This window comes from Macaca mulatta, chromosome 10 (assembly GCF_049350105.2).
Source record: "Macaca mulatta isolate MMU2019108-1 chromosome 10, T2T-MMU8v2.0, whole genome shotgun sequence".
In the NCBI taxonomy this organism is placed as follows: domain Eukaryota; kingdom Metazoa; phylum Chordata; class Mammalia; order Primates; family Cercopithecidae; genus Macaca; species Macaca mulatta.
Genome location: NC_133415.1, coordinates 114047522 through 114060525, shown reverse-complemented (window position 1 = coordinate 114060525; position 13004 = coordinate 114047522). Strand labels below are relative to the sequence as shown.

At 54.2% G+C, this 13004-nt stretch overlaps 1 protein-coding gene across 1 annotated transcript in view; it reads right to left on the bottom strand.

The window, feature by feature from the left end:
- CDH4 (cadherin 4) overlaps positions 1–6791 on the bottom strand; it is a 687081-nt gene extending 680290 nt beyond the window's left edge. Inside the window, exons 1-2 of the mRNA XM_028828556.2 lie at positions 6509–6791; positions 4108–4219 (exon numbers count right to left, since the gene is read on the bottom strand). Coding sequence (XP_028684389.1) covers positions 4108–4219; positions 6509–6565 — 169 coding nt within the window. The 5' untranslated portion in view covers positions 6566–6791. The remainder of the gene's footprint in view (positions 1–4107; positions 4220–6508) is intronic.
- Positions 6792–13004: the final 6213 nt, after the last annotated feature.

Genomic DNA, 13004 nt, shown 5'->3' with positions numbered 1-13004 from the left:
CATTCCCAGAGCTCCACCCCCATCAGTTCAGCTAGGAGTGGCCTGTGACCTAGTCAATGACAACTTCTGCAGGGATTCTCAGAAAGTGTTTGTTTTCCTGGTACAGGGAAGAAATGCAGATGGTGCTACTATCTGCACCTTCTTCTGCTCTGAACTCAGAAGCAACGACTGGAACCACAGCAGCCAGTTTGCAGTGACGAGGCACTAAATGACACACTAAAGATGGCAGAATGGGAGAAGAGGATTAGGCAGGCACATGACCGTGTCCCTTGTCTGCTGCTCCAGCATGTGGCCACCTATGTCTGCACTCACAGTTATGTAAGAAAAATTTACGCCCATTTACTTGAGATTATGTGAATTGGGTTTTATTCTGTTAGCCAAGAACATCCTGAAATGATATAAATAGAAAACAAGAATGACAGAGCTCTGGCTGGGGGCGGTGGCTCACGCCTGTAATCCCAGCACTTTGGGAGGCCAAGGCAGGCAGATCACGAGGTCAGGAGATGGAGACCACCCTGGCTAACACGTGAAACCCCGCGTCTACTAAAAATACAAAAAAAATTAGCCGGGCGAGGTGGCAGGTGCCTGTACTCTCAGCTACTCCGGAGGCTGAGGCAGGAGAATGGCATGAACCTGGGAGGTGGAGCTTGCAGTGAGCTGAGATCACGCCGCTGCACTCCAGCCTGGGCGACAGAGCGAGACTCTGTCTCCAAACAAAAAAGAATGGCAGAGCTCTTACCTTTAGAAACCTGAGAGTTTAAGTAAGAGAGATGAATGGCCAGATAATGTAAGCTCTCCAATACGGAGGTAGAGGGTGGTAGAGGGTATACAAGATGGTCCCTCTCCAATAAGGTGGTAGAGGGTGCACAAGATGGTCCTAAACGAATTGAGAAATGGGGAGAGGCAAGGCTTTGCTGAGGACGTCATGTTAAGTCATTAGAAACAAGCTCCTCTTTCTATACTCTGTACGTGGTATACCCATGTTAATATACTTTGTATACTCTATACACAGTGTACCCACATTAATCTGATGATGCCAGGCTCCACCCCATCCCCAGTGAACAGTGTTTCCACTCACCTATTCCCGCTTCGTTCCAGGATGGAGGGGAGATACGACCCGGAGTCCTCAGTTCCCACTATGCTACCTAGGACTCTCCCGCCTGTCCGAGTTTTCTGCTATGAATCGGGTCTGGGTGTGCCCAGACTCCGCCCACCACGCGGGAGAGCAATGCAGGTCATGGTACCGGGCTGCAGCTTCCGGGCGGGCTGGCCATTAATTATTAACAAAGCAGAGAAAAAGACACCAGCTTAGCCATCACCCCAGACTAAACTACGGTTTAGAGAACACTGCATTTTAGCCTAAGGCAAACGGCTTCACCGTCCTATTTTAGATATGACCATGCATCAGTGATCAGGGCCATAAGTGAATTATCCTAAAAGCAAAACTGTAACATAAGAGTATATGCAATTGCATGCAAACACTCTCCAGAAAAAGCACAGACAGGGGACACAGGAGTGGCGTCTAGGAAGGCTCCCAACAGCAGCTAAGTCCTGCATTTCCATACTTCGCGGCTCCGCTTCTCAGAAGGTTCGTAATACATAGTATTTGCTACCCTATTGGGGAAAACTATTTTAAGCCTAATTAGCATGAAATTTTTAGAATGCAAATGCTTTTCATTTAGACATAAAACAAAATGCCACGACATTTCTTCCATCCATTTATCATAAACAAGTTAATTACTGTGTAACAAATCGCTCCTGCTGGAATCTGTATGTTTGGGGCTGCTGTGAGCTGACTCAGGCAAAGGGAAGGAGCCATGGAGCGGCCGCTAATAGCTCATGGCCTACTCAGAGGAACACGGCCACTCTGTGAAGCTTCACTCGTCAAATTAAGGTTAAGCTCTCTCTGCTGGAATAACTCAATTATAAGTAGTCATTATCTGTTTAACTTGATTCCTACCAGAATAACAGAAACACCACGCTTCCTATCTCCTCTTCACACAGGCCTCCTCACTGTGGTCTTGTAGTTTCAAAGTACTCTGCGTACAGAGAGAAATGTCACTGTGCCCTGGTTTCAGGGCCTGTCAGCCTTAGCTCTTGGCTCCATATGTGCAAAATTATTTGTCAGATATAAAACATCTCTTTCTTCCTGAGACTCTACACCTTCAGAAGAATGAGTGGAGGAAAACAGTGAGAAGGGAACCCACACAGGCGCAGGAGAAGCAATGCGACTACAGCCCCTAGAGGAGGGGCAGAGAGGACCCAGCAGGCCCAGGTGCTCGGGAGATTCTCTGCAGTTCTTCCCTGAACCAGCCCTGGGCTGGGCTGCACACGTAAGTCAATGGGCGCTTGGAAAATGAGTCCACACAATGTCTGAGCTGGTCCAGAGTCACCCGGGGTCATGTGACTCTTGACCCCCCACGAGGCGAACACCACCTGGCCACAGGGGCCGGGCTGACACGCGGCCAGTGATCTAGGCTCTCCCACCACACCAATCAGGAGCACAGTGCAGTTTGGCCTGGACCACTGGGAGTGGAGATCCCCACACAACACACCATGAAAGGGAAGAGATGCTCGTGTGAAATCTCACGTCGTGTTGTAGGAAGTACGAGAATTTGTCATTCTCTTCTGTAGTAAGCAGTATTTATTAATAAAAAGAGAGGCATTTTTCTTAAGTGCCTGAGTAAAATTGGATACTCTAGGGTCTTAACATATTTGGCCACATAATCAGAGAGCTTAAAGATGCCAGTTTCAGCACAGCAGGACATGCACACAGCAGACTGCAGTCAGCGCCCCACGAGTTATAAGGGACCATACAATGCACTGAGAGTGAAGGATCCTCCCCAGGCCTTCTCTAGGGGTTCACTGAGATTCTCAGTAAAGCAAACGATCCTGAAAATGGCCTACCCATTCCAACTCCGAAGTGACAAAAACAGCGCAATGAACAGAGCAGCTCTTGAAAACTCTTTACCATGTACGCCCTCTTAGATTGCACATCCATTCTGCTCCTAGGCCAACTGCCTAGAGATTTTTTATTTTTTTGATGATTAATGAGTCAATAGTATCACAGTTTAGATAACAAAAATAAGTCAGAAAACTTGGATTGGGTGCAAAATAAAAATCCTATCCACATAACCAGGAATCAACGAGGCACTCCAACAAGTTATGTCTTGAAGGGCGAGGATCTGAAAAATCACTATAAGCGTGAGCGAGTTCACGCACACGCATGCACACAAACACACATACAGGAACCACTGTCAGTTCTGCAGGGAAAAGTTTACCTTCTCTGGGACACAAAACCGGTAGGGCAGTCAACAGTCCCAAATGCGGAAACTTAGCTTCGATCCTTTATCCAACATTCTTTTCCTCTATTGCTTTGAAACCAACTCAAAGGCTGCCACTTCCAGGAAACTGATGCAGAGAAGAAAGGCTCACAGCCAAGGTGCTCACGGCAGAACTCTGCAACCTCCGGGAAGGAAGAACTGATTTATGTTCCCTCCCATGCAAATATAAAGTTTAATTAGTTTGTCTTGAAAGGGAAACAGACCAATAAGCAGGATGATCTACTGTCATCTGAGTTTTGACGCTGTCTCTGACTTTCCCATCACAAGTGTGGATATAATCCTGCAATTACGATAAAGCTAATTGGTAGTTCCCTCCTGCATGTGTGTTTTCGTGTTGTCAGTGGGGCAGTAATGAAAATGAATGCCACATTTGTGAACAGACCGTCTGTGGGCTTATTTACCGCATTTCCAACAACATCGTCTGCTTTATCATACATTTCAAAGCAGGGATAATTTAAGTCTCCAGAACTTCATACATAAAAATACTTGGTAAGAAAGTCTCTCTGCACACTATTTGGGTGATGTTACATCCGAATTACAGTTTGTTGCCCAGGAAATGATTCACTTCACTCAAAAATGACAGGGATTCTGAATCATTCACCTGTTATGCAAACGCCTTTCAGGTCAACCAATTTACACCTCCTGCACTTTACCGCCATCATTTCGCACAAAGACGAGGCAAGCCTTGCCTCTCCCGTCTACAAGTTTCCCCAAGGAAAAGCATGGCAGCAATTCACTCCCACCCCTCCACGCCCCACCCTACCTTGAAGTAACTTCTCCCCTTCTAGAATATTTTGGGAGATTAATGCCGTGTAGTCGTCTTCAGAGAACCCAGCCTTGCAGGTCTCTCTGGTTGTAAGATCCTCATTATGGGCCTGGGAACACAAAGGGGAGAGGGCAAAACAATAATAAGTTCACTGAAATTTAATCCAACCGACATTTATCCAGGGCCTGCTGTGCAAAAGGTCTCTGGCTAAGAGAGAAAGGCTGGCAGGCCACGGTCTCCACCCAGATGCCATATCCCCGTGTCTGCTCCTCTGCTCTCTGGGGACTTTAGGGAGCGCTCTAGAGGCTGTAGACCCCGAGCATCCTTCCCCAGCCCCACACACAGCAGGTGAGCTGTAGGGAATAAAGGACGGCCTGATGGCGAAGCCAGGCCAGCCAGGGCCTCATTGGCAGAGGAGATGCCTGAGGAATGTCCAAAAGGCAGAGAAAGAAGACTTCAGTCGCTGCTCCCAAAGCCACTAAGGGAAGGGAGGCCAAAGTGTGGGCGGCTCTGCAGACCTTTCGCGTTGGGCCCAACGCTCCGCGCTCTTGGTAAGGCGGAGGCGGCAGCTTCTTGTTTCCTCTTCGGGTCACCGGGAGGGAGGAGAAAGAGGAGAGCAAGAAAGAAGATTCTCTAGGACTAGGTCCAGAGTGGGGCGGAGAAGGCAGCTCTGCGGGAGGCTGCCGGTGGCTGGGGTGGAGAAGGCGGTGGAGGCGCTTCCACCTTCTAGTCTTCAGCCCGCATTTTCACCCTCGGAGCCCCCATCTCCAGCCCAGGCAGGGAGACAGCTCCCCTGACTGACCGGAAAGGGGGTCTCCTCCTGTCCTCCGGAGCTCGCTCGCATTTCCTGCTCAGTAGGAAAGTCTAGAGCCCGTGGCACAAGGCCAGGGAAGGATGGGGTGGGCGACAGGGCCATCTCCCAAGCTTCTAGGAGGGGGCGTGACAGGCAGGAGGAGGTGGTGGAGGGAGAGGCAGTGTGTGCAAGCGGGAAGCCAGCCCCGCTGCAGGAGCAGGAGCAGGAGCAGGAGCAGGAGCAGGAGCACAGCGGTGCTCGGCTCCCCGGCGAGCGCAGGAAGCCCCGGGCGCAGCCCGCACCTGGCAGTGGCGCCTCCCGCCCGCCGCCTCCTCCAGCCCTGCGTGCTGCTGTCGCCCGCCCATGCTTTGGCTCCTGAGGCCGCCCCCAGCCCGGAGCTCCAGGATTCCAGACGCCCGCCCCGAGGAGGGCACCCCTCTGCCCCCAGCACCGAGGGAGGAGAGCTGGACGCAGGCTCATTCCTTACGAAAAGCTCTAAACCGCGGCTTTCCTTATCGGCCACGAAGCTCCAGATCGCACCCGCAGCCCGGTGGGAGGCTCAACTCGTCCAGGAAAGTTTCGACCGGCCCGGACCGTGTGCCCAGCGCACCCCCCAGCGCCCCGCGGCCTCGGAGCGGGCCTCCCGCCGCTGGCACTTGTTTATTTCCGAGGTTGCAACAGCGCTGCCCGGGAGCAGGCAGCGAGGCCGATCGGCCACGAGAGGGGGTTCCTGCAACTCCCGCCGCCCCTCCGCCTCCGCCCAGGGGCGCCCCCGGAGCCGCCGCGCACTCTGGCCCCGCGGGCCGCGCACCTCGCCAGGCGCAGAGCAAAGCCAGCGATTCGGTCCGCGGGACTCTGCAGAGGAAGCGGGAGACCCGCTCGCCCTCCCGGGGCGCCCTCCCGCGCCGCGCCCGCCTGGCGTCCGGCTTCCCGGCCCAAGCCCGGACCCGCTCCCAGCCCCCGGGGCCCCGCCGGACACGCGGGCTCCAGCCCCGCCGAGGGCTGAGGGGTGAGAGTGCCCGGCAGTCCTACCCCGCCGTCCACCCGCAGCGCCAGTCCCGCCGGCACCCAAAAAACTGAGTGGCGCTGCGCGGCAGACCCCCAGGCCTTGGGCAGGAGAGGTCGGGCAGGCGCCCCGCACTCCCGGATCCCCGGCCTGCAGCCGCCGGGCACCTCACGCCTTCAGCCACGGCCGGGGCTGGGCTCGGCAACTCCCGCGGCGCGCGGCTCCCGGGCGATGGAGGGCGCGCCGGCTCCGCCAGTGGGAAGCCTGCCCCGTGCAGGCAAGCCGAGCTCCGGGCAGCGGCTACGGGCTTTGGGCGGCCCAGGGAGGCTCAGCGGGTCCGGTGCAGGCGGAGCTCCCCGGGTCCTCCACCGAGCCCCACTCCCACCCCGCTCCGCCACTCCCCGCTGCCCAGGCGGCTTCCCACTCCTGCCGACCGCAGGCAGCTTCGCGGAGCTCGGGCGCCGGGCTGGATGCAGCGGGGAGCGCGGCGGGGGAGCCCGGGAGAGCCTCGCCGGGTGTGTGCGCGCCCCGCGGGCTCCAGGGACGACCTCGCGCTGCCCGGGGCTTCCGAACGGCAGGGGCGGGAGGCGGCAACTTACCCGGAGCGCCCCGGAGAGCGACAGCAGCAGGAGGAGCACGCCGGCGCCCGCGGTCATCTTCCCCGCCGCCCGCCCGGTGCCCGGCACCGGGAGCCCGCTCCCTTCTGCCGCCACCGCCGCCGCCGAGACCACAGCCGCCGCTCCCCCGCGCCCGCCCGGAGCCTCCAGCCCCGCTGCGCCCGCCTCGCTTGCCGCCCCGGCTCCGGGAGCCAGGCCAAGTCCGGCCGGCGGCGCGTTCCCTCAGGCCGGTGCGTCCGCCGGCCTCGCAGCCGCCCGCGCCTCTGTTCCGCGCGCTCCGAGCTGCAGGTGAATCCGCGGCCGCCCCGCCGAGGCCCCGCCCCGCCGCCCGGCCCCTGCGCTCGCTCTGCCGACGCGGGCCTTAAAGGCGCAGCGCCCGCGCGCGCCCCCCGCGCCGCAGCAGCCCAGCCCAGCCCCGGCCCCCCTGGATGTCTGGAGCCGGGTTGCGGCCGAAGAGGCCAAGGACGCTCGGTCTCCAGGGGAAAAAAGCGAGGGTGTGGAGACTAAAGACATTGCTGGGGTTTCCGTCCCCACACCCGGGCACCCCTTTTGAATGGGGCGTTCCCGCGGTGGTCTTAGTCCGAATTCCCGCCCAGGCCCGCGGTGGTAGTGGGCACTTCCATTCTGTCCTTTATTTTTCAAGTGTCTCCTTGCTGACCCCTGACCCGGGCCTACCTCGTCTGTTTCCACCTAGAGCAGATGAGCAGACGGCCAGGCTGAGATTTCAGCCCGCTGGGCTTTGCACACCCTCCGCCTCCTAGAAAAACTCAGAGCCTCTGCCGGGGCTAGGGATGTGCCCTAAGGATTGGGGACGGTACTAATTCCCGTGTGTGCATCAAAACACACGGTTAGGCCTCAGAAGCCAAGAAAGAAATTAGAAGCTCCAAGAAAGAAAGAAGTGCCTAGACAGGAGCTGACAGGCTGGGCCGGCTCCAGCTCCCTTTGCTCTGCACCGGTGATTGCTGAACTGGGGGGCACTTCTTTAAGGGTCATCAGGTAAAATATATGTACAGTTTGGACAGTGAGTAAATGTTTCTGCACTTTTCCTTTTGGCTTGGAGATTTAAAGAAATGCAGTTTTGTTTGTTCAGATACATCCAATTTTCTTTGGGTTTTCAGGCACTCTATGTCCAGAATACATTAGTTCTGGTTTAAGAAATAGGTTGTAAAGGAGAGGGTGGAAGATTGTTGAGCTCCAAGATCAGAGTCCACTTAGGCAAGCCAGTAGAGAAAGCTACAGAGCAGCCGCTCCCCTCTTTCCCTCCCAGAACCCCCACCCTTGGGGGCAGGGTGGTCTCCTGGTTAGAGCTCCGCCTTACACTTAAGGAAACCAGATTTTAGATAACCCCAGAGGACCAGGGTAAGCACTACATCCAAGAGCACAAGGCGAGATTTTGTTTTGCAACTGTAACTATGGAACTAGTCAGGAGACACAAAATTTGCCCCAGCCTGGACTCCTATCAGTTAGGGCCTTGTCCCACTCCCCGCCTTGCCGAAGAAGGAAAGATTACCAGTTGACATGGCTGGATGTTTAGACTCACTCAGAGGTCCTGCACAGCGAGGTTTCATGAACAAACCCATCCAAAATCCTCATGGACAGAGAATTCCATTCCTTGGCCATGTGCCTGTCCCTTTGGAGGACGCCCCCTCCGCTTTCCTCCTTATTCAAGGTGCTTCACCACTGTTCAAGTGACATCAGAAGCTGTCCAAGACTGCTTTAGACACCAAGACAGCTCTCTTGTCTTGTGTCCCTGGTCTATTTTCTTAAAATATCCGTCGCTGGGGATATACCTTTTTCTGCAGGAGGCCTGAGCATTATGCGAGTTCTTTCTTTGGAGAGGCATCACAGAGGCCCGCATTTGCTCCAATGTGCTCTGTGGAACTGTCAAAGTGCTGAGGAGTGCACCAATTTGAAAAAGAAAAGGTGTGACTGCGTGGCAGGGAGACTGGGGTCCGGGAGCAGGTGAGTCCTGAACTCCAAACACTGGGTTAAGCACATCTCCCTCTACTACTGAATGAATCTTGAGTCTGCTGCAGCGTGATTTCCAGAAAGGGTAGAGCTTGACAATAGCCAGCCCTTACAAGGTGCTAGCTATGTGCCAGGTACACATGTAGGAGCTTTATGTAAAGTTGCTCTTGGAGTCCTCCTAACTCCACATACAGTCAGGAAGAGGAAGGTGCAGAGGGCAGGCACGGGGGAAGCTGCAGTGCCAGCATTCTCACCCAGAGCTGGGACCCTGGCGCACGCAGCATGGCCCCAACTTTGTTCAAAGAAACCTTCTTACACAGCTGTAATGTCTTATGGGAACTCGAGTTTTCAGAAATACATAGTTTCAGAAACACTGCAGTAACTGATAGGAGTCCAGTAGAGAGCATTGGTTTATCAGACTTACTCTGAATGCAGCAGCAAAGATTGCTGAGACAGAAAGGGAAAATATGGCCTAAAATACAAAGCAGTGGCTCTAAAGCACGGTCTTCAGCCTGTCACTTGAGTGTGGTCCCCAGACCAGCAGCATCAAGAACCCCCAGGAGCTTGTTAAAAATGCAGAAACTCAGACCTTACCCCAGACCTGCTACACTGATTCTCAATGTTGACGGGATTCCCTGCCTCGCCCACCTCTGGTCTGCAATCATCTGCATCAAAATCATAGAGAAACTCATGAAAAATGCAGATTCCTAGGCTCCACCTGAAATCCACAGACTTGGAGCTTTGGGGAGTGGGGCCTGGAAGCTGACCTTGTAACAATCTGTCCAGTCCATGCTCATGCCACTAGCATTTGAGAATCATGGCCTGTCCCACAGACAGTACGTCCCAGGTAACAGAACAGCAGCTGGAAGCATCAGAAAAATGCTCTCTCCTATGCCCCACCCTGGATTTCCAGAACCTGGACCTTCAGGGGTGGAGCCTGGGCCTCTGCCCGGGGTAGCTGGAGAAACCCTGGCACAGTGTTTGGCACATTGGCCAGTGGGGCTCTGGCCTGCCATTGTTCCACCCAATGTGGGGAGGACCACAGCTGGCCTGGAAGAGGAGCTGGTCTCTCTGCACTTTGGATAAAAAGCCCCAGAAAAATGTGTGCATTTGTTTCTAAGAGAAATTAAGAGAATGCATTTGGGAGGTAGTGTATAAGTGACTGTTTGCTCTCAACACCTGTAAACTGTTGACTGTAATTGGACTACAGATGTTTGCTAAGCTTGATAGACTTCTCTTCTCTGTCTCCCTCTTGTTGAGGTGAGTCTGGGAAGGGGTTCATCTTTAGAAGCAAAAACCAAATGCTTGTATCAGGGCCACATTTCCCTATTTTCTTTGGATGTTAATTTGTTTCCTTCCCTATTGATATTTATTATTTTAGACACTTCAATGTTAGACAAAAAGGCTGTTTTGTACAGAAAGCAGTGAGATGTTGGCAAAAGGTGTGTTCATAGAATAAAACATTGTCTTTGTGGGTGATTGAAGATATTCGAGGCACTGTGGAAATGAATGAAATCAGCCTGCTACCCAGCTCAAGAAAAGTCCATGCATGCAATAGAGAAGAGCGATCTTAAAGCAAAAAGCAAAGGAGAGAGATTGAGAGGGGCGAGCAGGCAGCAGAGAGACCAGTACAAATCGCTCCCTGCCTTCCATTCCAATAACGCTCACCCACCGCGGTGCAGCTACACTGGGAATAAAGAAAGGAATAGAGTTATTGTTTTAGGTTTTTGAAAATCTATCTTTCTCCGTGAACGGGGATCCCTGTGTACTGTGTGGCAGGTACTGTGTCGAAGGTTTTCAGTCATGGTCCCATGCGATCCTCACATAGGATGGAAGTGGTGATGCCCCTGGTCCACAGACACAGGACAAACTTGGTATGTGAGTAGCCTGGCCTGGGTCACCCGCCAGCACGGGGCGGACTGAGATTCTACTCCAGGCAGTATGACTTAGGACTTAGGGGCATGGCTATGAGGCGCATCCCTTGGTGTAGAAATCCCAGGGGGAAAGATGCAAATTTCCCCTTCCAACCTAGGGCTGTCTTCTTTCCTTTTCCAGTCTCATGCTCAGCCTGGCCCACTCGCCACTGGCAGAAGCCTGACCCTCTAGTCCACCCAGAAGCACATGCCCCCGTCCGGGCTCTGTGCTGTGCCTCTGCTGCTCCCTCCGTAGCTCCTTTCTCTCGGACCACTGAGTTGGCTTTAGCTGCCTCAGGGCTTGGTGCACACCTCTCTCTTCACAGTGTGGTGGAGTTCCTTTCCATGTGTCTGCCCCCTGGCCACTCCGAGAGCCTTGAGGGCGGGGAAACAGGATGTTCCCCTCTCCCCATGTGGCCCAGGCTCTAACCCTTGGGGTCCCCCAGGGGGTGGACCCATAAAGCAAGGATACCAATGATGACCCCCACCAGCTGCACTGTACCTGGGGTACTTCCTGCACTCCCCCATTATACAGAGGAAGACACTGAGGCATGAAAAGAGGTGAGGAGCTTGACCTGGAACCCAGGGCTGGCTGAGTTCAGACTTACAGCCTTCATCATGAGCGTGATCCAGAGAAGCACACCGTGCGCCCTGGGTTCTGAGGAAGAACCAGCTGAGGCTGCTTCTCCCACTCCCCTGGGACTTGGGGGTCTTCGAATCTTTGGAAATTTCTATGGAGCAGGAGATGCAATTCACAAGGGGAAAAAAAATTCAGAACGAAACAGTCAAATCATGCAACGATCAAAGGTATCAGATCTGCTGGAGAAAGGAGATGCGTCCCGGCAACAGAAGATGGGGAGGGGCCGTTTTGAGATCCCAGGGTTTTTGTTGTATTCCATGTTGTTGCTTTGCTTGTTTGTTTCTTGTCTGCTATTAAAAAGGGGGCAACACCAGAGGCGGGAGCAGAGAGACACGTGTCACAGGGACGCCAACAACAGGGCCCTGGCTCCATCTCGCATCACGTCTGCCTCGTCGCTGGCTGGTTTATAGAAGCAGCTTGACAGAGGAGAAAGGAGGTCAGGGTAACCTCGGCTGGAGTGGGAGCCACTGACATGGGTGGACTAATAGTGTCAGCGTGAGACACAACACACCTTATTACGCTCCCACGTCCCACGGGGGACGTGGGCCCTGGTTCCCTCAGCCTGGGCCTGTCCTCCGCATCTGCTCCCTGGGAACCCCCCCCAATGTGGGATGGGGCTGTGCCCTTCATGTCTGGGACTTAATGCACTCACCTGCCATGTATCCTGGTACCATTTAGGTGGGGGTAGAGAATTGAATGTTTCTCTTTTACTTTAATTTTTATCTTTTTTTCCTTTTGTGGTTGATTCTTCCCCCAAAGCATATCCCAATTTCGTTCCCCTCAGCTGAAAATTGGAGCCCCATCATTGTTCACCTGGATCTCCACCAGTCTCCCCCTCACTAGGTTCTCCCTGCAAACCAGGCCCCAGAGGGACCCACTGAAGAGTGAATCAAGAGACTGTTACATCCTGGTCCTGGCTTAAAGCCCCCAGGGGCCCTCCTGTAGACACTCAATAATGGCCCACAGGTCCTAAACCCTCTGGCCCCTGCCCGAGTCCTCAGTCCCCTCTCCCCACACCGCACTCCACTCCCACCCTCTGGCCTCTGGCTTCTCCCCAGCTGGTTCCTGCGTCTGGGCCTCTGAATTTGCTGTTTGGAACATTCGGCCCCAGATGCCCTGATGGCTGATGGCTGCTCAGCACACAGGCTTCTGCTCAGAGAGGCCTATGGGACACCCAGCAAGGCTGCTAGGTAGCCACAAGTGCTCACCTCTCTTTCTCTGGTTCAGAGTTTCTTGAGTATTTCCAAAGGGCAGGGACGCCCCTGCCTGCACAATGTTCCGTCCCTAGCACCTGGGACAGCACCTGGCCTGCAGGGGCTCAGCAAATACCCAAATAGAGAAATCCAAATACATGATTGCAAAAGCTGCGAGAGGAAAGGAGTTTCCCAGGACTTGGCCTTGCAGGAGTGGGGAGCAGTCTCATGATGCTGCACCTGCCCAAGCTGCTGCCCACAAGGAATAGGAACAGAAAGGGCAGGGCTTGCAAGAGTGGGTCCCTGTGCATGCACCGTCCACCTGGGATTCTAGAGGTGAGGGTCGGGGGAATGCAAGGAAGATGGTAAAAAACAATGTCCTAGGAGAGGAAATCAAATTAAACGGTAAAATAGATAACATTGGATTTAAAGGGAGGCAGAATATGGGGGAGATGCAAGAAGTAGGAGTCATAGGACAGTGGCCATGAAATACCAGACATCAAGGAGAGGGGAAGAAGGTGGAGAGTGGGTCTTCAGCGCTAACATATCTGCCTGGAGGGTGAAGCTGTCGGCTGGGTAATGAGAGCCTGGGGGAAACAGCTCTCACCTACAGAGGGGCTGGGTGGCTCCTTTTAAGTTACATTTCACTGGGTTTTGTTATCAAATTTTGGGATTACTGCTGATCACTTTCTGCAGAACACAAGTCCTAGGCTATGAGAGGTGGCTGGGATCCCCGGCGAGTGGGATAGAAGTGCCCAGGCCAC